The sequence below is a fragment of the Linepithema humile genome, chromosome 6 (genome assembly GCF_040581485.1).
Source record: "Linepithema humile isolate Giens D197 chromosome 6, Lhum_UNIL_v1.0, whole genome shotgun sequence".
NCBI classification, from domain to species: Eukaryota; Metazoa; Arthropoda; class Insecta; order Hymenoptera; family Formicidae; genus Linepithema; species Linepithema humile.
This window is the reverse complement of record NC_090133.1, coordinates 9,220,651-9,247,098: the sequence shown is the minus strand read 5'-3', so window position 1 is coordinate 9,247,098 and position 26,448 is coordinate 9,220,651. Positions and strand designations below refer to the sequence as shown.

The window sequence follows — 26,448 nt, the reverse complement described above, 5'->3', positions numbered from 1 at the left end:
TGAACTACTTACCAAGTATCTTTTTGAGAGATCCAAACACAGGATAATGACTCGATGCGAGGTTCAGTGAGTATGCGGGATGTGGAAGATACTCCAAACCAGTGGCGGATTTAACGAAAAAGACCCGGTCCGTAAACGTTACAAGAGGCCCATTTCTATGTAGGTAAGGCCCGTTTTTAACACTTGTTAACATGTTCGCGTATTTTAACGAATCTCGATTATGTTGAATCTGATGACTAATGATTAAATTCGCTCTAGAAATTTCTGTCTTTCCCATTTGTTGCTTTTAAAATTTGTCGCCTACTTTAAATGAAACCAATCTCAATCAGCTTGAAAATGAAACGTAGCGAGTTGACACTTCTCGTTGCGTTTATGTTCTTTATTAGTAGAATTAGGAGTATCATAGTCTATTTCACGATTTTACGCGTTACACGCCGCCCCGGGTTACTTTAATAAATAATTTTTTTTGTGGGGGCCTTTTTCGGCGGGGGCCCGGTCCGCAAATCGACATTTGTAGACCGTTAAATCCGCCAGTGCTCCAAACGTAGATTCGTGACTTTCTTTACTGTTGCACGAACTGTGTGCGACCGCGATGAGGAGAAAGAGGCGATACAAGCAGAAGCCATGGCTCCATAGTCAAAAAAACAGAAACCTTGGGTGAAGCGCTGGCACACCTGCATTGAACGTATATTGAAAAGTGATTAAGTGCTTTTATCCCTATTTGAATATATTCTATTAATAAAAAATATTAAGGTTACTTTTTGACTCTTCCTTATATATTATATTCATATTTACATGAATTATGTATAACGTAGATATTAATTTTCGAGTACATAAAAAAATAAAAGAAAAAGCATACATTAAGTGCATAAAAAACTAGAGATTGCAATAAATTATAAATTGATTGATTGATGACTTATTGATTTCCGGGGATACAATTTTCTTACATCTAGTTTTATATTTATTTTACCTAAACTTATCCCAGTAAGTAAAATGCTCACAGTCTGCCGACAGATTGACAACAGATTCACTCAGAACTTGACAGCTAATTCACATCTATGTCCGCAATAAACTCGTGTTCTGCCGGTCTTCCCGATCAAAGTACCCACACAAGAGGTCTGTTCTTTATAGATGAACTGACTGCACTAGGTCTTCTTCTAGTGTAGAAGGAAAAAGATAAATTCTGAATTAATGCAGCCAGTTTATCTATAAAAAACAAACCTAACATGTATTTGGGGGACGTTCGGGAGACATCCTGAAGATATCGTATCTCTCAAAAATATCTTCGGGATTGTCTTCTGAACGTTTTTTTGGATATGTGCTGTGTGAGTAATAGCAAACGGTCAGCAGAATTTGTGTAACGCGTCTGGCAACAGATTGATAGCAAACAGAAACTAGCGCTTGGAATTAGTTGAGCCCGATAGTTCCTCGATTTTCGTAGTTTACGCCTGCTTTTTTTTCTTACTGTACGCGCCATAGCCACTATGGTCAACGCCACTGAGCATCAGGAGCGGCACTAGCCTAGCGGTATGCGCGGAAAGGAAAGGAAAGGACGCGTCACGAAATCGACCGATGCTCAATTAAGAACCGGTTTATTCAATTTTTAGTAGACTACCTCTCAGTTATACAAAATAAATATTGGTAACTGTTGTTCTATTTATTGATAAAATATCTACCAATTACATTGTTATTATTAAGAGATAATTTTACTCGGTATTCCAAACATCGAGTAAGGATTATTGATATTTATTTTAGATAACTGAGAGGTAAAGTCTACTAAGAAGTAAGATACACCGGTTTTTAACCGTTTAAGAAGTTAAATAACCGAGTAAATCTACCAAGAAGTTAGAAAAATTCCGGCTCTAATTCCGAGAATTGGCAAAAATGGAGCAGAATCTACGCAGCTTAGTTTGACGGCAGAGTAACATTTGTACATTTTAATAGAAAAATAAAAAATTAAATTAAGAATATATGACAGGCTATTTTATTATTCAATAATCAATTACATTAATAAACAAGCTAATAGAGCCAGAATTGGATTTTTTAAGTGCTCAGTTATTCATTAAAATTAAAAGTACAGACGTTTGGGCCATTGTTTTTGGCCTTCCTCAGTGTACAGTAATTTAATAAGAACTTGAAATTTAAAAAACATGGTGCAATTGCCATGCTAGACTAATTCCATGTTTTCTATAGTTGATGAGAGCGTAGAAATATAAATTTGTCCTTCTCGACGCTCTTTTCTAATATACCATTTGCAGCATTTGAAAATAATAGTAATTCTTCTTCTGATCATTCATTTTTAGTAACAGTTTACCTCAATTAAACGGTTAGGACTGTACTATCATCACAGCTCCTTAAAAAAAGAAATAAATATGATTAACTTATTTTCACCGCTCTTATCGTTTTTATATCACTGCACTAGCATAAACATTATGTTGAAATCTAAAGACTTTAATTAAGTCATTTATATCCAGTAAACATTCGATATCCTATGTATTCATAAAGACTTATAATTAAAGTCTTATAAAGTCTTATTAATTAAAGACAATTATTTAATAGGATATGTGCAGTGATATAAGTTATAAAAACGATAAGAGCGGTAAAAATAAGTTAATCATTATAAACACATAAAAAAAAATAAATATGATTAACTTACTTTCATCGCTCTTATCATTTTTATAACTTATATCACTGCACTAGAATAAAGAATATGTTGAAATCTAAAGACTTTAATTAAGTCATTTAGATGTTATACCCAGTAAACATAATATATCCTATTTAATTATCTTTAATTATAAGACTTTATATATACATAGGATATCGAATGTTTACTGGGTATAACATCTAAATGACTTAATTAAAGTCTTATAATTAAAGATAATTAAATAGGATATCTAATGTTTACTGGGTATAATATCTAAATGATTTAATTAAAGTTTTTTTAAATTTTGTTTCTCGTATAAAAAATCATGGATAAAATATAATCAAAAGTTTCTATCGTCATTTGCATATATTCAAGAAATTTTTATAAATACTTCTTCAAGTCATTGTATAAATGTTAAAACTCCCCAAATTTATATCATTTGAGTATTAATAGGATGTACAGAATATTGACATTTTTTACAACATTTGAAAATATAATAAAAATTTTTTTTTTGAATTACTTATTTTTGGAAACGGTTTATTTCAGATAACGATTAAGACTATACTGTTATCACAAGTTTATTGTAAATATATCAAAGGAAGTTAAATTTGATTAGCCTTTTGCATCGCTTTTATCGGTTTTTTAGCTTTTATCACCGGTCAACATAAATCTTTAGTGATAATCGAGCGCACACGGACGTCTCTGATAAAAATATTTTTCTGAAAATATAACGAAATTTTGCTATGTATTTTCATTTCAAAGAAATTTTCAATTCTTTCAATTGACCCCATTAATTAATTTCATAAATATTTCAGCAATTTTTCATTAAAGTAACAGTTTTCAGTTTAATTCAGTAAATTTTATAATGATAATTATTTCAAAACTCTTTTATTACTTTTCAGCAATATATTTTAACTTTCCTTATATTTCATAGTATTACACACATTAAATTTTCATACGGAAAATTATGATTTATTTTTAAATATATTCAGTAATTTTTCAAAAACTTTTATTTTACTTTTTATTGATATCATAGTACTTTCAGCAAAATATTTCCATCAGGGGCGAAAAGATCTTAGCTTGTGTGCGTCATGGTGTTTGGGGCTTGAAATTAGTGTTGCTAGACGCGCTAGATGTTTTTTTTTTGCATGTGTCTGAAAATTGGTCATGAATTGGCAATAAAGTATTAATTCAAGAGAAAAAAGATATTTTCGAGCCTTTTATTTAAATTTTTTAAAAAATTTTTCCGTTGCAACCCTCCAAGCTTGATTGTGTCTTGATACTCACTACCAGTATTAAAATGCTACAGATAGGTAACATAAACTATAAATTTTAATACTAATAATGAATATCAGAAGGCAGCTCTCTTTGTGCTCAACAGCGTCCAACATTACCCCCTACATGTATTCATATACACCATTGCATTCATTGGTGCTGCACCGCGCAAGCGCGAGAAGAAGTGTCGTTTATAAGAACATTGCTCGAGATATATTCTTTATTCATTAACGATCAGTTTTTGATAGGACGCTCATCTCAATACGGATGAGAAAGACGCATACGGAGTGAATTGTATCCAAACTTCTTTAATTTTGAGAGGAGGCAATAATCACAAAGTTCTTTCATCCCAGAATTTGTAAAACTAATCCGCAAAGTTAAAGAAAGGGTGAGTACACATAAGAAATTTGCATTTACATTTTTTTTTTACAAGTTTACTTTTTAGTCAATTTACAGGGTGTCCTATTTTAAAAACCCCACGTGAATAACTTTTCAGAGAGACATTTTCAAGAAAAATAATTTAGACAAAAGTTGTTGAGTTTGGAGGGGGACATCCGATGATGACATTGGTTTAACCCACGGTGTAGAATATAAGGTGATTTCACGGCAACAAATTTTTGTGATTTTCCTGTCATTGTTCCACATTGAACCGCTAGGTGGCTACGTGTTGAGGGACTTTAAATATATATACAGGGTGTCTGGCAATAATCGCCCCACCGGTCATATACAGGTAGAGGAGGTCAAATCGAGTAGAAAAGTCCTTTACCATTTTTTAATTTTTATAATAAGTACTGAGTAATTAACGAAAAAAGATCGGCGAATCCGCGTGAGTAAAGCGCGCGCGGTGAGAAGGACGTCCCACTGCTACGCGATCACTAGGACACAAGGATCTAGCGTTACGCGCCGCTCGTATGTTGCCATTGTCATTTGTAGAGCGCTCCTCCCAACGCTTCATCGCGCGCCTAGTGATCGCATAGCAGTGGGATGTCCTTCTCGCTGCGCGCGCTTTACTCGCGCGGATTCGCCGATCTTTTTTCGTTAATTACTCAGTATTTATTATGAAAATTAAAAAATGATAAAGGACTTTTCTACTCGATTTGACCTCCTCTACCTGTATATGACCGGTGGGGCGATTATTGCCAGACACCCTGTATATATAAATTTTATTAAAATTTTATTGTCCTGCGGAACTTAATTATAAATATTCATTTTCTTAAAAAAACTTAATTTTCTATAAAGACTGGAATACATTATTAATTATTTTTTCTGCAAATTTAACTAAGAATAATTTGTTATAAAAAAATAAAAAAATATTTTGTTAGTAATATATATATTTTTATACACAATGTTAAAAGTTTTATTTTAAAAAATTTGTATTTTTTAAGACTATAATTATATATAGATGTGCTTTAAAGATTCATCATCTATCCTTTTCTATCCACATCTATCCATATCTTCTATTCTTTTTTACTTGGGATTTTGCACCAACGTGACATTTCTTGTGTGACATGCCTTAACTATGACATCTTGATCACAGATTTTTTGATAGAATACAATGGTCGTGAAATTACCTTATATTCTTACACCGTGGTTTAACCTAGAGTGTACATGCCAAGGTCATATCAAGGTCAATTTTGTTTTTTTAAATAAAACACCCTATTTTTTATTTCAAAATCTAATAGCTGGTGTTAAGAGCTTTTCAAAACACTATAATGAAGTTATTTTTCATTAAGTACTTTTCGAGTTATGAGGCTTGTAAATTACAGCCCAGGTAGCACATGTTCGTTTCAGAAATGTTTCTTTGAAACATTTCATAACGGTTCTAAAAAACGTTTCTCATTGGTAAAAATGTCCACCCGAAATACGTCAAGAAAAACGTTATTTTTCCGACAAAAAAACGTTTAAGGAACGATCAAAAAAGCGTTTAAGAAACAATCAAAAAAATGTTTAAGAAACAATAAAAAAAACGTTTAAGAAACGATAAAAAAAAAGTTTAAGAAACAATCAAAAAAGAATTTTTTTTCTTTTATCCGCAAAAAAATGTACTTTTTTTAACGGAATTAATAAAATAATGCATTTATACATATGTATATGTGTACCCAGGTAGCACAAATGTCTTAAAAACATCTGTAAGACATTTATGCTGTCTGGGTACACATATACATATGTATGAATGTATTATTTTATTAATTCTGTGAGAAAAAGCACATTTTTTTTGCGAATAAAAGGAAAAATATTTTTTTCTTTTATCCGTGAAAAAAATATACATATTTATATAAATGCAAAGTTAATATATTTTTTGCTTGTTACAATAAGATATCACAAATACTTTTACAATAATTATGTAATAACTTTTATGACATTAAATTTTTAAAAAACATTATACTAAATAAAACAATATTTTGAACATTATTCTAAAAAAAATAAATTTTAAAAATTGAAACACAAATAAAATTAAAAAAAATTAACATTAAATTTTTTCGAAAATAAAAAAATTCTTCTTATACTTATGTTTCCTTTGTATGTACTTATGTTTTTATATAAACCTAATCTTAATCCTAAATCTTAATCCTTATAATTACTATTGTCGCTGAAGGTTCTTTAATGTCCTAACTTTGGCTAAGGCAATACGAACAGATGACAGCTTTAACCAATCTTTAATAGAATTTTCAATTTTGTTTACTGCAGCATTTGGTTCAACGCTCTTTACAGTGGCTGTAAAAAATTATATATATATATATATATATAATTATTGAATACAGCTTTACAATAGCTGCATGTACGTACTGTACTGTAGCTATAGAATAATATACATGCATATGTAATAATTAAACACACTTGCTAAATATTATTAATGCTAACTGACTTCAAAGAAGAAAGAAAAAAGACAAATCTATGATCAAATCTTTTATTTTTAAAATCTTGAAGGCTTTTTTAGGCGGTCTTCCTGCCCAATTAAAGTTCTTAGCGTAATTATTTGTTATTACTCTTTCCAATGTTCTTCTTGTTATCTGTGCAATTGTTGTATCGCCTGATATAACTAAGGTATTCACCTTAAAAAGAATAACAATAATGTATTAATTTAATAAAAAAATGTAGACTAAAAAAGAAAGGAAAATAAATAGAATGCAAAAATATATAATAAGAATTTAGAGAGTTATATTAAACAAGATCTGAAGAAATCAATCTTTTTCTCTAATCTAAAATCAAATTTAAAATATTTTGAATAATATTCATACTTTTCTTTATTTAAAAATAAATTTTTTTATTTGAAAATAAGTCTTTTTATTAAATTTGTAATGGTTGCTGCTTTTCTCTTTTTTGATAATAAGTATAACACTCTTATTTTTAATTTTTTTAAGTTTTAATTTTTTTTATAAAGAATGTTTTAATTTGAAAAAAAGCGTATATATGTTGAACGTTTTTTATTGCAGCATTTTATTGTACTTTCAGTGTGTATTACAAATAATATACAAAGTTTCTCTCTTTCTATGTGTCTGTGTGTGTAAAATATTCATACATATAAACTATATAAAATATATGTGTGTTTGAATATTATTTTTAAAATTTTATAACCAATGTCATTTTTTAAATAAAAGATGGCAGATTGTTAAAAATTAAGAATACTTCTACTTACCATATATTCATAATTTTGTTTTGTATTTAAAAATCTTTCAACATTTTCGAGTTTTTCTTTAGTGTCAACTGGCATTTCGGGAACACTTTCCATATGCGGTATTGTCGATAGTCGAAAATGTGCTACAAGTTGTTTAACCATCGGAAAAAGCAAATTCATAGAATTTTCTAAGCTTGCTAATTTTGTTAGAATAAGGCAAGAAAAATCTAAAGATAACATTTTATATTAGAGTTAAAAAAAATAAATTTATTTTTTAACACTGCTCTTTCTTTCTTTCTCTTAACACAGAAATAATGAAATATGGAAAAGTTGAATAGTGCTGGACTACGCAACGTATGGAAACCAGCGTATAAATAATAAACTAATATTAAAAATAGGTAATTAATTAATTAAAGCAAAATTGTTCAAAAAAGCGACTTTAAATGAATCAAAGTGCAGATTGTTCAGGATATTTTTCTGTGCAGTGTATCTCAAGAGCAAAGCTATCTCTAAGTTATATGTTTTTTATAAATAATTGCTAATATTACTGCAATAGTTTTGTATGTATAGAGAAATTATATTAATATCTTACCTGATTTGTCAAATTGTGAACTGGTCAATGTAGTTCTCAATGTATTCTGCGGAGGACTAACTGCTCTTTCTGAAAACCTTGGAGAACTATCGGCTGTCGATGTTGATAGTTTGGAAGTAATTAAAGATCTTCTCGCGGTAAAACATTACTATTTTTTGTTGGTGTTCCTAACATAGGTGGAGAAGAGATTTTATTCTTATTGCATGATATTTCTTCATCTGTATCTGAATCTAAAGAATTCAAATAAAGTCGAAAAGTTTTTTTATATTTCTTTTTGGCCGTTGGTTTTCATGCAGTTCTACATCAGTTTCGAGGGTAGACGTAAATTCTGCATCTACTAATCTTTTCCTCGCATCATCGTAAGAAGCTAAATAATAATAAAATAATCATCTATAAATTTTAAAATCAAATGTCATTAATTCAAAAATCGAAAACGTGTATAATAAAAAACATGAAAACTATATTCATAAATATTTGAAGAAAGATTTGAGGTGGAGAAATGTATATTACGAATATAGAATATAATACTTTAGTCTGACAACATATAAGAAAATTACATCATAAAAATGAACAAAGTAATATGTAACATATATGGAGAAGGAAGCAAAAGACAAGGATAAGAAATAATCTAATAAAAAACAGATTAAGTTTCTAATATATGTTAAATATTGGGGTAATAAACCCTTACAGAAAAATATTACTGGCTGGCCAGTAATACACTAATGATTCTGAGAAGTGTTACTGGATTTTGTGGTTGTACTGCTGGGAACTTGGTACTGGTCAGTAATGATACTGGTCAGTGACCAATAGTACTCCTATTGCAAGTAAATTATTGGCCATACTAGTGAATTATTAAGATAGCTAGTGTTGGAACTACTAATAAGTACTAATAAAAATAAAAAAATTTACCATATGTATGCAATACTTTGCATTTATATTTCATCCAGTTTTTTTCTGGCAAATAACATTTCTCAATAGCATTGCGAATTTGTTTTGTGGAAGCTGTTTGCGGCCAAAAACAATAGCATATTTCTTCCTTTTTATCTAACCAAATATTGGGAACTACCTCAACTTCAGGTTTTTGTCCACAATTCATAGGGAATTCTATTAACGAATACATTATAATCTGAAAAAAATAAAAATATAATATTTTTACAAAATAGAGTAGAACATTCAAGCTTTTATAACTAAATATAATTAAATATAAATAAATTTAGTTTGAAACCTTTTTAAACAAAATTATTAACTTACTTAGTTTAAACACTAATACTGACACTGCTCTTTTTAAAAAAATAATAGATGCAATGAATATAGTACAATAATATATACAATATATAACACAAAAGAAATGCATTAATTATAATTCATGAAGAAGAGGGAACACAATGTAAGTCCCTTTTTCATATCCGGATAATAACATGTTTTTATATTTTACTGATGCAAAAGAAAATTCTTCAATGTCAGGTGATACGTGAGACACCTTAAAAATGTTCAATAGTTTGCGAAGAAACAAACATGGATAATTATAAAACTCAGAAACTTTCAAGAATCGACGACAAATTAAAGAATAAAATTGATCTTCCAAGCACAGAATGTTTACAATCTGAACAACGATATCTCCTATTGAAACGCAATTGTCAGGGGAAAAAATCGTCAAAACATATGTCGGTGTTTTTAATTTCTTGTATTACACAATTAAGTCAGTTGTATTTCTGAGTGTAGGTCTTTCAAAATGCTTTTGCCTTGGTTCTAATTTAGTTACTGGTAATTCAGCCTTTGAATAATAAGAGAGTTCAATTATACGTCTACAAAGTTGTGCATGAGGATTTGCGAATGATCTTACAAGTTTTTTTAATTTTTCCAAATAATTTTCAAAAGGAAAGCAATCAATTTCATATTACCAAGATTTCTTACATTTGTTACTAAATGAATTAAACTGTAAACATTATATGTTACTACTTCTTTTCCATAAGATTTTTCAAAATATTTTACAAATTTATACAAAATTTTTTCTGCAAAATCAATATATTTAGAAATATGATTATCATTACACAAAATTGTAATACTAACATGAAATATTAAAAAATGATTATAAAGTTGTTTTGGCAAAATATCTATTAAAGTAACCGGACCGACATATAACAAAAATAACCTGAACTCATTTGCTTTCCATCGATTTAAGTCAGATATACCTCTAGCTTTTCTAGAAAATTCATGTATTATATAGGAAGACATCGAAATTAATTTATCAGATAAATCATTAATGATTCTTCCCAATAATTTAAATGAAGGTTTCCCCTTTGATACCCATAATGTCAGCAATTTTTTCATTACACCTAAATATACTAAGTGCATAGGATCTAATGGAACTTGATTCACTAAATCTAAGTTTAAATTCAATAATGGGGATTTTCCCTTATGATGTTTCTCATGTACTTGTTCATTAAAAGTTTCTTTTGTTTTAAGTTGTTCATTTTTACATGGAAAAGTCATTTTATGATTAACGTATTCCCCTTCAACACAGCATTTTTCACATCTATGCCTAGAATTATGACCTACACAACATTTTAGGAAAGCTCGTGCAGGAGCATCACAAATCAGAGACCCAATTCTAATTTGAAATAATTTATGATTTATTTCAATACCATTCTTTATGAAATCATTAATCTCGTGTATCAAATCTTGTAAATAAAGATCAATAGGTTCTGGTTTTCCTTTGTCAGTGAATATGAGAACTTAGGAGAAATGCAGGGAAAAAGATTATAAGCTGAAATACTAAACAAGCAATATTTATATCTTTACAGTATGGTGGTTAATACAAAACTAACTACAATAAGGCTAAACAAGATCACATAGTGGCAAAAACAAAAGACTCGTGAGTTGTGTCGTCACTCAACCAGTGCTACCAATGTCACAAAATAAAATAATGCTTCTAATAAATTACTATACTTGTTAGAATAAAGCTACAATGAATGGTTTATTTGATAACTTTTTCTTAAAAGTTAATGATCTACAAAGAATTGGCCACACAACTATGCTGTTACTTTTAAATAAGGGTAAGCCATCAACATTAAAATCTAAATCAATAATTTTTGAGCATGATTCTTTCTTTAACAGAACTTGCAATTGCTTATGTATACCAAAATAAGTAAATTTTCCATTTTGCAAATCAATTGTATGTGTTGTTCTTGGAGTGTTTAACAAAGATTTTCCGAATAATGGCAAGGATGTATTATAATGAAATTCTCTTAGTAATGGTAATAATTCATCTAATGCTGACAATGTAATATTATGTATTAAGGCCCACTTTCTTAATTTATTTTGAAAGTCATCATGTAATGTTTTGCTCTTCAAAAAATCATGTTCTTCAGTGACATTCAGTGATTATTGAAATATTTCAACAATAGAAGTAACATTAAAACTTTTATTGCGTAATTCAATGTCTTTCAATTCATTCTGCTGATGTAAACTCAAATCCGAATCTTGATCGTTTAGTTCTAATTGTAAGTGAGTGTCATTGACTGAATGTCATGTTGAAGGTTTTGAAAAAATGCATGAAGATTGACAAGAATTTATCCGATTACAATTAAGTTCATTCAATAACTCATGTACATGTTTTTGGATGTTCCTTTTTGTTTGCTTTTTACTAAGAAATTTACTTTCTTTTTCTTCACTTATATTTAAACAATTGAGAATATTTTATCTAAAAAATTATAGACATCTTTTAAATGTTTTTAAGCATTTGTGCTGTCTGCGATAGCTTATATTTTTTTAGTATAAGTTTTATAAAAATGTGTTTTCTACATGCATATAAAAACATTATATTATAAAATTATTAAATCAATATATATCAATTAATATTAGGTAAAAAAGGCAAAAAAAAGTCGTTGCTAGTTGTTCATGCAATATATTATACCATAAATTATAAAGACAAACGTTTCGACCTATATTTGGCCTTCATCAGTGTCGTTAGAGAGTAAAATAAACATAATAACGTTTTACAATGTATTGATACGCTTTACAAAGGAAGAATATGATATACGCAAAATGTTCTTAATGTGAAGTAACCCTGCCGAAAATATGCGATTAAAACCGATTTAAAAAAAAGTAATCCGAATCGATCGGGATTTCTGCACCGAAAATACGGTATTAAAACCGATTAAAAATAAGATCGGATTTAGTACAATTCGGACAGATTAATATTGGGATAAATCCATATCAATCCCAATTACAGAATTTCATAAATTATAATTAAATCGAATTTTAATGCGATGTGACATGCTAAGACGTTGAAAATTCTTGTGTGCCACTTTTAAATAGATATTTTGATGAAATAATACTATAAATCATGTTAATAAATTTGTAAAATTGTTTGAAAGCTATGCTTTTTTAAACAACCGCCAAGAAAAAAAAATAATTTTCGAACAATTTTACAAATTTATTAACATGATTTACAATGTTATTTTATTAAAATAACTTTTTATTTAAAAATGGCACGCAAGAATTCTCAGCGTCTCAATGTATCATTTCTCGCTTCTAATGTCAGGATTCCAAAACGTGGTCGCGGAGAGTATTAAAAGTTTTAATGCAACTGAATTGAAATGTTTTAAAATTTTTATATTATGCATTACATTTTCAAGTACAATAGTAATATAAACAATTTATAAAATTAGAAAAATAAAATTTTTAATTGTAAACTTTCTTAAAATATTTTAACAAAAAAAAAACAATTTTTGTTACTATTTGTACTGTACTTTGTACTATTATATCATTCTTATATATAATCTTACATATATTTGACATATACAGGGTGTCCCATAAAGACCGTAACAACGCTTAGGAGTATATTCCTGATAATTCTGAGCAAAAAATCTTCATACCAAAATACTCAGGGTGTAATGGTTTTTGAATTAGAAGCATTTAAAGTTAGCGAATAAGATGGCCTGAAATTCGCACGCTTAGGTGTGTACAACGTACAGTAATAAAAGCGAAATTGACTATCGCTCCTCTGTTGTCAGTATTAATATTTGGAAAATAAATTTGCTAATACATATTAACATAAATATTGTTTACGCAATTAAGATTTTGTTGAAAATATTATAAAGAAAAAAATATGATACACAAAACGCAAACTGTCAAAAATTACATTTCTTTAACATTTCTTTTTATCTTACAGATATTTGTACAATAAAATTATTAAATAATTGAAATAGTTTCACATTATTTTATTTTAATAACAGTTAAAAATAATTAAATAATATTGAATATGTAAAGACTCTTTGCATATAATTTTGAGGTAACTAATGTTGTACCTTTGAGTAATCTTAATTGCGTAAACAATATTTATGTTAATATGTATTAGCAAATTTATTTTCCAAATATTAATACTGACAACAGGGGAGCGATAGTCAATTTCGCTTTTATTACTGTACGTTGTACACACCTGAGCGCGCGAATTTCAGGCCATCTTATTCGCTAACTTTAAATGCTTCTAATTCAAAGACCATTACATCCTGAGTATTTTGGTATTAAGATTTTTTGCTCCGAATTATCTCAGGAATATACTTTTAAGCGTTGTTACGGTCTTTACGGGACATCCTGTATATTATTTCTATATATATTTCTTTTTTTTTAATTTAATATACCTCTATGCTGTTAAAAATTTCCAAAAAATTCAAAAAATTCAAAACAACTGATACTTAAAATAAATGAAACTTCTGTGATTTTCACAATTAAAACATTTCAGGTAAAAAATCATAAAAACGTATCTCGCCGTGCGCTATTCGGCGGTGGGCTGAGCGGATACGCGCTTATTCGGCGATCTTTAATAATTAATATCTCATTAACCCTTGCGAAAATTGCAAAATGGTAGAGGACTTTTTGATTCAGTTTATTCTTCTCTACCAGCATACAAGCGCTGTGTCAAAATTTTTGGGACACCCTGTATATCCATTCGATTATTCAAATTTATTTGGATTGATAACAGTATGGATTAGAATGTAATTATTTCGGATTAAAAATAATTTGCGAAAGCGATAGTAAAATCAATTACGATTCGTGTGGGATTAAAACCGATTACTTTTTAATCCGCTCGTGGATTGAATCGATTAAAACAGCTTAAAATCGAATAAAAAGGATTCCGTTTTAATCGGTTTTAATCGCACATTTTCGGCAGGGAATTTACAAAAAATTTTTCTTATTTCGTTATTTCTTATTTTCTTATTTCTTATTTAATTCTGTAACGACACTGATAAAGGCCTAATATAGGTCGAAACGTTTGTCTTTTTAATATATGGTATAATATATATTGCATGAATAACTAGCAACGACTCTTTTTGCCTTTTTCATCTAATATTAATTGATATTTTTATTGAAGCCTTAATATTATTATTGTATTTCAATATATATAACTCACCTTATTTGCTGCAGAAATGCGAAGAGATTTGGTATAAATTTTGGCGTTCGGCGTTTTGATATGAAATAGGTCAAGTCGTACTTCAGGTCAGTGGCACTGGCGTGTACATGTGCTGAACGCTTTGCGCAGCATATGTACGCACTTCTCGCTTGTGGGGCTCGGAAGCCAGGAGCCCGGTAGGAAACATCGCATCACTAGATCATAGCCGTTGTGACGCGACTTACGACTTGACCTATTTCATATCAAAACGCCGAACGCCAAAATTTATACCAAATATCTTCGCACTTCTGCAGCAAATAAGGTGAGTTATATATATTGAAATACAATAATAATATTAAAACTCCAATAAAAATATCAATTAATATTAGGTGAAAAAGGCAAAAAGAGTCGTTGCTAGTTATTCATGCAATATATATTATACTATATATTAAAAAGACAAACATTTCGACCTATATTAGGCCTTCATCAGTGTCGTTACAGAATTAAATAAGAAATAAGAAAATAAGAAATAACGAAATAAGAAAAATTTTTTGTAAATTACTTCACATTAAGAACATTTTGCGTATATCATATTCTTCCTTTGTAAAGCGTATCGATTCATTGTAAAACGTTATTATGTTTATTTTACTCTCTAACGACACTGATGAAGGCCAAATATAAGGTCGAAACGTTTGTCTTTATAATTTATGGTATAATATGTGGGGCTTGGTTATGATCTATACATGAGAATCGATAATTCTAATCTTAACGCCCTCTTTAGTATTTGTTTTTTAAAAACGTGAAAAAAACGTTTTTTAAATTATGGTTTCAAAAATGTTTCTGTTGTATAGTTTCAAAAACGTTTCTTATTGATACTTAACGGTTAAGAAACATTGGATACATTTAGAAAACGTATATGAAACGAACATGTGCTACCTGGGAGTATTTTGACATAAAATATAAAATATCTTGTAAAACATTCAATTTTCGGGAATCTTTTTATTAGTTGCGGTGTTATCATTTACTGTCATAATTTATAAATTTTAGTATTTTATAAAGAGTATTTTTTATTAAATGTGCATTTTATTTATGAAAATTATGTTAAACACGAAGACAAAAAGTTAATATTTCATCAGGATAAAAAATAAGCTTTTACATTATTTTACTTTTTTAATTTTATAAGTTTAAAATAAAAATGTAAATAAAAAATTTTTAAATTTATCGTTGATCGCATATAGTAGACATTAAAGATATGTGAATGTAAAACAAGTACATTTTGTACTTACGCTTCAAATTTTTTTTTTACCAGATTTTATTTGGCAACGTGAACAACTACAACCATGGCTAGTCTCCTACAGCATTTAGTCAACAATTACACTGAAGTTTTGCAAAACTTTAAAGGTAAATTCATGTTTATTATTCTTTACTGTTTTAATATTACTTTTGAATATTTTTAATAATTATATGCAATAACTTTTCTGCAATTTATTTAATATTGTTATGTACGATCTAAATTAAAATTTCATTTTTTATTGTAACTAAATTAGAATTACAATCGTATATTTATAAATAATATATGTCAATAAAGTTAATTATAAATATATGTATAGGCGTATTGCCCAATGGATTGTGTTCGACTTGGTTGAAAGTTATGAAACCAATTTTGTGTTAGAAAAATATAATTTATTTTTCTCGTCAGAGAATGAGAGTATATGTACAAGTTGTGTTTGAATTAATTGATTGCGCCAGAGGCGCTTTCTCGGTAATAGTGTAAGACCGAGAATTAAAAGAAAAATTGACGGGCGCGGTAAGAAATTACCGGCCGCGTCCTACAAGAAAAGGGACCCAAGTGTCCCTCTCCGATTTTGACGAGCTTTAAATATGTTGTAAAGTAGTTCAAAATAAGAGACACGTAATTTTTTTTATGTGCTTTCTCGCACGTTTAGGGTTGAAACAACCCCTACAAGCTAAAACGGTTTTTTTTATTTTGACTAAATATCGTCAAAACTGTAAGAGGTATCAAAAAATGTTTCGAATAAAAGTTGCATGGTCTTTTATGAGCTTTATAACCGCGTAGGTCAATTTTTAAAAAATTTTATATTTTTTAATTTACTTCTACCCCTTTTTATTATTTGTACAAATTTCAAAATTTTTGTTATGACAAAAGTTGTAGCATTTTTTATGCTGAATACAACCATATATGATTTTATTATGTTTTGAAATCGCATCTTTCAGAAATGAGCTGTCAATGTCGCACTATATGCGTCGCGCTGCGATATATGCATATATATGCATAACGCATCGTTTGTGCCGCTTGTGTAATTGATGTTTGTCGCGCATGTGTAATTGATAAGACGAATAAAATTAGAAATAAAGATTAGCATGTTATGAAATATTCGGAAAAATGTTCTGATCAAAGAACAAAGTTCACTAAAGTTGTTGCCAAGGCATCTTTTCTATATTACACTTTTATAGTTATACTAGAACAATACAAGCGCGCGCTGCGCCCGTGCACTTATTATAATAATTTAATAATTATAAAATCTAAATATTTTAATAAAATTTTTAAAATTTTAAATAACCGTCAAAATAATCTTCGCTCTCAAACTATCAAACTGTCAGAATAATCGAGATAACCAATCAGCGTCGCGGATAAGCGTCAACAATACTTTTGATACATTCGAGTATCGATCTTTCATGCCTTTTTTAAGAGTGGATTATATCGAAAGAGAAATAAATAAATAAAAATCTTACAATTAAAATGCAATTTATTGTTTTTTAATGGTAATGCAAAAAATTCCAATTAATTTTAGGTTTTTCTATTAATCAATACTAGAAACATTTGTTTGTTTATTATTTTATTTCTTTTATAATAATATATGTCGAAACAATTACAACTTTACCTTCAACAATAACATACTACATATATTGAATATAATACATATATTAACATATATTAAAAACAGATGAATTTATGGAACAAACGTATCACAAAGGTGATGTTCGTGAAAAAAGTGATTTATACGAAGTGACTTTTTGCACCATGCGCAAGTAATTATTGCAGGTGCGCCACATATATCGCATGTTGGTTTTGACTGTTTATGAAAACAAAATTCCACTGGTGTTTCGAATTCTTCGGGCTTATTTATTACGTACCCGCTTTTATACCATGCGTATTTCAATAAATTTCTGAATCTTGGCGATGAAAATTGATTATGAGTCAATGACTGTAGTTTTAAAATGGTGTTTCTTGCATGCAGATTGACTTTCAGAAGCATTACAGTATCAGAAAAGTGTCTAATGAAATTCTTCCACAAACGAAAACCATATACATCCAATGGTTGTATTTTTCCTGTTGTTCCAGCTGGTATAGTCAACAAAATAATATCTTCTGTAGATTCTGGTTTAGATTCTTGAATAATATTTGGACAATGACCAGTCCACGAATCTAGTAGTAAAACAGATTTTGGACCTACATTTGGAAAAAATACGTCTTGCAACCAAATTTTAAAATGATGCGCTGTTAATTTTCCGGATTTCGAAGCCGTAACAAAAATATTAGGTGCCTTAAACATTGTTTCTTGCACTCTGGGACCAAATGTTCCACTAACTTCTTTCAGTACAATAAAAAGAGGCGATAATAATCTACCATCGGCTGAAACAGTAGGTTGTATAGTATAGCTATGCGTAGTTGCCAATACGGATTGTACTGCAGATTCAATCTTTTTTGTTCCTTTATATGCCAATGTACGACCGGCATGAAGTTCTAATTGGAATCTGCTTTGATCACTGTTGTAAATATTTTCAACTCCATATTCTATTATTTGATATTTAACGTTTTCAATAAATGTGTTACATTTTTCTTCAAAATCGACGTTAGACATTATAGATGTTTTTCTTATAAATTTTGTTATTTTACGAGATACAATATTATGTATTATTTTAAATTTTCGTATCCATTGCGATGAAGCTGTAAATCCTGGTACATTTAAATTTTCCTGTGCCCGAATAGCCCATCGAGCTAAATCAGCGTCGTGAACAATAATTCTATTTTCAAGAGCTGTATGAAAATTATTTAATGTATATTCCGAAATTTGTTTTAATTTTTCGAATCTACTGCCACCTTGATTCACTTGAATTTCCCATCGTCGTAATTGACGTAATGAATATACTTTCCGAAATCTTCGTTTTACTTCTTCTAATGTTTTTGGTCTTGTTGTACTGCTTTTCCAAAATTCGACTGCATTTTTTTTATATTCATACGGAATACGTTCATCTGTAGTACATATAACTTTAGGATTTGCGTCCAATAGCTCACCTTCTTCCTCTTCATCTCCTAGTTCGAATTGCTCTGCTGTTGGAATATCGTTATCGTTTTCATAATCTAAAGATTCTTCTACTTCCATTTCGTATCTCTCATCGCGCATTTCTTTCAGCATAGATTCTATTTTATGTGCCATTTCTCGTTCTTCAAATCGGACTTGTTGATAGATTAAGGGCCGAAAAAGTTACGTATACTAACATTATTACGTTAAATGGATTTAATTGAACCATTCTGAAAAATATATGGTAACAATTAAATATTTCTCCTTATTTGTGTACAAAAAAATAATACTTACTTTATAGTGAATTTGCTGTTCTTTTTTTGATGCTGTTTTATACACTCACCCGAAAAAAAAGCGGTACACTGAAAATGTGGGAAAAATTCATCAAATTTCAACTGACGATAACTTCGTAAATAATAAAGATAGAAAGTTCTATAAAATATGGAAATGAAGCTAAAAATCTCTACTTTAAGAATCAATTTATTTCAATGTTGCAAAATAAATTTATTGAAAATGGCGGATGACAAAGCGCGAGCATGCAAAATTGAAAAATAATGGTTCGAGTTTGCGACGGTGCACGGTATAAACAAAAAATTGTAGCTTATTGGGATCAAAAGCGTACGAAAGTACAGAGTCTCCTCTTTAAAATGCTTTTTTGTGCATCTCGATACGATGATTTTTCGCCGAGAGATTCGCATTTGAAGTAAGAATCTGCCTTTTTCTTCAAATGCGAATCTAGTATAACTATAAAAGTGTAATATAAAAAAGATGCCTTGGCAACAACTTTAGTGAACTTTGTTCTTTGATCAGAACATTTTTCCGAATATTTCATAACATGCTAATCTTTATTTCTAATTTTATTCGTCTTATCAATTACACATGCGCGACAAACATCAATTACACAAGCGGCACAAACGATGCGTTATGCATATATATGCATATATCGCAGCGCGACGCATATAGTGCGACATTGACAGCTCATTTCTGAAAGATGCGATTTCAAAACATAATAAAATCATATATGGTTGTATTCAGCATAAAAAATGCTACAACTTTTGTCATAACAAAAATTTTGAAATTTGTAAAAATAATAAAAAGGGGTAGAAGTAAATTAAAAAATATAAAATTTTTTAAAAATTGACCTACGCGGTTATAAAGCTCATAAAAGACCATGCAACTTTTATTCGAAACATTTTTTGATACCTCTTACAGTTTTGACGATATTTAGTCAAAACCAAAAAAACCGTTTTAGCTTGTAGGGATTGTTTCAACCCTAAACGTGCGAGAAAGCACATAAAAAAAAATACGTGTCTCTTATTTTGAACTACTTTACAACATATTTAAAGCTCGTCAAAATCGGAGGGGGACACTTGGGTCCCTTTCCTTGTGAGAAAAAAATATACTAAAAAAAAGAAAATTTCCTTAATTTTAGTAAATCGTTAGTTTGCATACAACTGTGAACGTAATTTTTTTAAAATAAGAAAATACATGTATTTATTTGAAGAACATAATTTTATTATAAAGGAAATTATTTATTAATTATAACAAGTATTTTGTATAACACAATTAATGATTATTGAAATATAATTTTTATATTTTACTAATTAGTAATTTTCCAATCATATTTATTTATTTCAAGAAAATGCTTTTTTTTATTAAGTAAAAAATCATTAATTGTAAGAATTATTTTGTACATTTTAGTCAATATTTATTGAAATATAAATCTTATTTTTTTATAAATTAGTAATTTTATAATAATATTGATTTAATTTAAGAAAATGATTTTTCTATTAAATAAATTATTCTTAATTTGTAAAAATAATTTTTTGTACAATATAGTTATTATGTACTAAATTATAGCTTTTATTTTTTACTACTTACTGATTTTGAACATAAAAATGAGAATTGATTTATTTTCCTAAATCAAAGATTTACAAAAGAGACTATTTCAATCACAAGTAATAATGACTAACCGCTTCTTGAGCTACTTTTTCTACTGAATGCAGTCATTAAAATTCTTGCGAAACAACATACAGAAAAATTTAAACGAAAGAAAAACAGCTAGTAAAAAAATGCGTTTTAAAAATTTAAAAACTTATTAGTTCCAAATAAAATATTCTTTCTCTTGTTATTGAATATATTAAGCGAACCAGAGATTTGCTTAATATATTCAACCGATTCGAACCAGAGATCGGTGTACAAATTTAACTGTCTCACGTAGACTAACAAATTAATTTCTTTAAGAAAAATTTTAATTTCGCACTAACATCCCGCGACGGCTCTCTATGCCTTTCTATTATATTAATTGATTGTTATCATTTGAGCCTTTTCTTTATATGTGTTAGATTGAATATATTAACTTTATTTCAGCATATGTTTCCTCAAATGTAATAAATTGTACTGAGAAAATATTTTTTTTTATAAGTGCACTATTCATTATTTTTAAAAGTTTGGAAACATGAATTTAAACAAATATTTATTAAAACACTGCTTTTAAAATTAAAAAATTCGGATTTAGTATTTTAAAAATTTATTTACTACATTTCAACAACTATTGCACTGTAATATACTAAACCTGAATTTGATTTAAGTAAATTTTTCAACAAGAAATTATTTTCTAATTTTAATGCATTATTTACTATAGTCTAATTGAGAAGTTTTATATTATAAACATTATTTATTTAAATTAAGTACATCTAATTTTAGTAAATATATTTACTAAAATTATATTTACTAAATATATTTACTAAAATTAGATGTACTTAATTTAAATAAATAATGTTTATAATGTATATATATATACAGAATGTATATATGTATACATATATAGGATGTAATATTCGTGTCAACGCTCGTGTACGGGTAGAGCGCGGTATTCTATTATTTTTTTTTTGACGGATGTAATAATGTCTATCGTTTATTTTCGTCACAAAGAAACTATCTACGAACGGCAGTAAAACACTTTTCTTTTTACTTTTTACAATAATTATTTCTTGACCACAGCTATAAGCAGTGATTCAAGTTCGAGCAGGCTAGCACCGCACGGTACTGCGCGTTGCTCGGTGCACACAAGTGAGAACCGATACGTCACGCTTCCGTGTGCGCTTGGAATGCATCACTGGCTTTACGAATTTTAATTCTAGAAATAAATTATAGTTTATAAAATATAGCTATAGCCTGCTATTAATTAAATCAGTGCTCGGAATTAGTTTAGTTTTTCAAGCGAGATTGACGCCTCGAGATTGTGACGCCTTTTTTCTTCTAACATTGAATTGAATTTAAAAATTGTTTAGGCAATGAACGTATTTTACGAATTTTCGTAACAAATAGACGAATTATATTTCGTTTTCCGACGCAGATCCGATAATGGACACGTGGCCTCTAATGGGATCTCCATATCCTATATTGTGCATTCTTGTGACATATTTAATATTTGCAATAAAAGGACCAAAAATAATGGAACAAAGACCTGCTTTCCAACTTAATACAGCTATGATTTTTTATAATGGATTTCAAGTAGTTCTTAGTATCTGGTTAACATTTTTGGTAAGTATAATATTGTGGTTCTGCGTGAAATCTGTTAATGTTTAATATTAAACAGTGAAAAACGTGTTACAATATGTACTTTGTTCACTTTCTATTATTCCATTTTCAAAAAAAGATTACTTTAGCATTTGATATGTGAATTGTGAAAGCTTCAAAATAAGTATTAAATAGTATAGTTATTGTGTAAATGACTGGAGAATATAATAATATATATTTATTAATTCAACACTTTTATAAAAATTAATTAATTGAAGTTAACGTTTTGATATAACTATCTAAATTTAAATAAATCTGAATGTAAAGGAATCAACTAGAATAATTTGATGTGTAATAAAAAATTTCATTGATTTCAGCTTTTAGATCTTAATATTCGATTATTTTCTTTTCACGGATGTAATGATGTCCACCGTTTACCTTCGTCACAAAGAAAATACATACGGACAGCGGTAAAGCACTTTTTTTTTAATTTTTACAATAATAATTTACGATAAATTTGTAATGTTGTGTATCATACCCTCACCGGCACAAAATTCGATCCATATGCTTAAATTCATTTCATCTAATTAAGAGATATTTCTTAGCTTAGCGTAAATTTTTTGGCAAAATTGATCATGATCATTTAGATATTAAATAGTGTTAAGGTAGTTTATTTCTGTTTACATAATAACCAAGCAGATTCGACTATATGTGTTTCTTAAAAAATTAATTTTGCTAAAAATGGATCGAATTTTATATTGGTGATTCATAAATCAAACTTTATGTCGGTATATTTTGAATGTCCAGCTGTCACGAAGTGTGTGGTGGTATTTCTTTGCAAAAGTCACCGAGTTTCTAGATACGGTAAGCAAATGTATGCATATGATATAAATAAATACATATGTACATATATACACAATAAAATTAATGCAGATGAATTAATCATTATGGCAGTCAATAAAGTAGTTACGTTACGCTTCCGCGCTTGGAATGCATCACTAGCTATACGAATTTTAATTCTAGTTTTTATATATAGTAATATAAATAAATTTGAGTAAAATAAGAAAAAAAATCTAACTAATTAAAAAATATAACTAATAATGTTGATTCTTTTCTCTACTTTTTGAAGGTATTTATGGTGTTGAGAAAGAAACAATATCAACTAACTTTCCTTCACGTTTATCACCACTCAGTAACGGTCCTTATTTCGTGGTGCTTCTTGAATTTGCTGCCTGGTGAGCAAGGTGCCCTAATAGCTTTTTTGAATTCCGCCGTTCACATTATTATGTACAGTTATTATTTCATCGCCGCGCTTGGTTCCAAATATAAAAAGTACATCTGGTGGAAGAAATATATGACCTGTATTCAGCTGGTAATTATGAAGCATTATACTGCCAAAATAATTTATACAGATTATTAGAATCTTATTTCTCTGTCAATTGACATTGAATTAATTCTCGTCAATCTTTTTCGATCTTTACGCGATTACATTTCTATAACTTAATACTCGAATTTAATGTCGACATTACTTTTAAACGTTTTATTTTATTATTCTCAGTTATTTTTTTCAATTAGTGTGCTAAATATATTTTTATAATATTTGTTTATTTAATAAAAAAAGATTGAAAGAAATGACAATTATACATAGATTTATTATAATATAATGATTCAGATGTAATAATTAAAATTCTTTATCAAATTTCAGTTGCACTTTGGAATGCTATGTTTCTATCTAATCGCAACGTTGGTTCTGGACTGCCGAATGACAAAGGCTCTAACGTATTTCTTCTTAATAGTTTTTTTCATATTTATCTACCTATTTAGCAATTTCTTTCAAAAGGCCTATAAGACAAAAATGGCTTAATTTCGCAAAAATTTAATGAATACAAATAAATTCAATCGAGCTAACGTATAATTAAATTTTGAAAAAACAATTTTTTGGAAAGGTTTTTTTATAAAGAAAACTTTTTTGAATATAACAAGGCGTGTACTTGGCGCCCTTTTTTTACCTTTTTTTAAAAAAAAAGTTTTTTTGTGAGATATCATTTCTTTTTTTTAGTAAAAATAATTTTAATAAATATGATTCTTTTTTTTAGTAAAAATAATGATAATAATATCCCACCATCACTCCCATCATATTTTCAATACGACGATTCTCTTTTTGATTATAGAAATCTTAATTTATACAAACCTAATAATTTTGTTTTTATACTTTGCAACATGTTTTATAAGAAAATTATTAGTGATCATAAAAAGGGTAAAAAAACCATCTGTATTTCTAAGTTATTGCGTTTTTTTATATATAAAAACAGATTACTTTTGATCAAATTTCTGTAAGAATGACAAAAACATCTTTAGCACCTCTAGGCCATTGTCTTTTTTTAATTAGCGTATCGTCAGCTTCAATCCAAGTGTTAGACATTTCTTCTCTATAAACATTACATACCTGCTGATTCCACCAATGTGCACAAAGTACACTTTCTGTCCACTAACTACAGAATACTAACAAGGGAACGTTCACAAATGCCCCCTCCTCCCCCCCCCCCGATTTGATTCTTCTTGAAATATGTTGTAAAACATAGACCTAGTTTACACCGATTGTTTAGTACGCGTACCAAATACTAAATCTGCTTCTCCGATAGGTATAAATCGTTTAGTGTAAAATCTACACCAATCAAAGAAGCTGATTTAGTACTTGGTACGCGTACTAAACAATCGGTGTAAACTAAGCCATACAATTTGATGAGACACGTATTTTTTTATAGCGGCCCTAACTCAAATTTAAGGGATCAAACACCCCTTTGAAAAAAAAAACGGTTTTTTTCTTTGTGTGTAACTATCGCCAAAATCGTAGGAGATAAAAAAATATTTCAAATAGAAGTTGTATGGCTTGTAATGGGCTTTATAACTATGTAGTTAAATTTTAAAAAAATGTAATTTTTTTTAATTTACTCCCACCCCTTGTTATTATTTTTTCAAATTTCAAAATTTTTGTAATGACAAAAGTTGTAGCATTTTTACGCTGAATTCAACCATATATGATTTTATTATGTTTCGAAATCACATCTTTCAAAAATGAGTCATCAGTATCCACAGATGTCTATACTAGTACTAGATCGCTATCTTTAGGCTTTGACGTATGGAAAAACTGAGGCTGGCAGGATTTTCGGTTTCGGCCATGACACCCTACAACAAAATGGCCGCTTAACAACTGCTCAACAACTGCTCAACAACTGCTCGGCATCTTTCAAGAATTTTTACAATATTATCAATTTGTATCACCACGCCGGGTATCACATGTGCATACGCACGTACAGATATACACATAACACACGCATTGTCGCTATTTTGTTGTAGGGTGTCATGGCCGAAACCGGAAATCTTGCCGGCCTCAGCTCTTTTGACGAAGTTAGCGATCTAGTACTAGTATAGACATCTGTGTCAGTATCACATTATATGCGTCGCGCTGCATGACCGTTTATACCGCACTTGTGTTGTGCATAATATAGTGTGTTGGAAAATAGGTTTGGTTACTGCCAGTAAAAACAGTACTGTTGGCAGCAATGAAAATTACTGGTGCTGCGTTTCGTTTCTGCTGCCAGTAAAGCCAGTAAAAGCCAGATGTAATAATGTCAAGTCTGAAAGATAATTTTCATTACATATTTAAGACATTTCATTTCATTACATATTTTAAGAAATTGTATGTTTAATTAGTTATTCAGACTAATAATAAAAGGCAGTAATTATGGAAAAATATATTTTACTTGACAATATTCTTTTCTTTTCTTTCTTTAATCTTCAAAATTGACAAAGTTCATTCTTGGCTAATTGTTTAAACAATCATAATTTTGAAACGGTGCAACTACAAACGAAAAGAAAATCACTACAAACAACTACAAACGATTTCGAATCACGTGGAAAAAGCGGATTTGAAAAATCTTCAAAATTGACAAAGTTACATTATTTGTTTATTGCAAATATTTTGTAACTTTTAAACTATTCAACTACAAACGAAAGGAAAATCACTACAAACAACTACAAACGATTCCGAATCACGTGGAAGAAGCGGATTTGAAAAAT

At 28.9% G+C, this 26,448-nt stretch overlaps 2 protein-coding genes and 1 long non-coding RNA gene across 3 annotated transcripts in view; 2 read left to right on the top strand and 1 right to left on the bottom strand.

The window, feature by feature from the left end:
* The window catches only part of LOC105668113 (probable cytochrome P450 6a14), a 33,770-nt gene extending 32,156 nt beyond the window's left edge, over positions 1–1,614 (bottom strand). The window contains exon 1 of the mRNA XM_067357286.1: positions 971–1,614. The gene's annotated coding sequence lies outside the window, so the exon portion shown is untranslated. The remainder of the gene's footprint in view (positions 1–970) is intronic.
* LOC137000511 (uncharacterized) lies at positions 64–11,578 on the top strand. Its single transcript, XR_010890762.1, has 3 exons — positions 64–163; positions 4,168–4,307; positions 10,932–11,578. It is a non-coding gene; the product is annotated as an uncharacterized lncRNA (long non-coding RNA).
* Positions 11,579–14,682: 3,104 nt separating this feature from the next.
* LOC105672722 (very long chain fatty acid elongase AAEL008004-like) lies at positions 14,683–26,126 on the top strand. The gene is made up of 7 exons (XM_067357308.1): positions 14,683–14,843; positions 15,831–15,922; positions 22,205–22,392; positions 22,746–22,838; positions 23,176–23,232; positions 23,498–23,740; positions 24,074–26,126. The coding sequence occupies exons 2-7, from the start codon at positions 15,862–15,864 to the stop codon at positions 24,230–24,232; spliced, it is 801 nt and encodes a 266-aa protein (XP_067213409.1). The 5' UTR covers positions 14,683–14,843; positions 15,831–15,861; the 3' UTR covers positions 24,233–26,126.
* Positions 26,127–26,448: the final 322 nt, after the last annotated feature.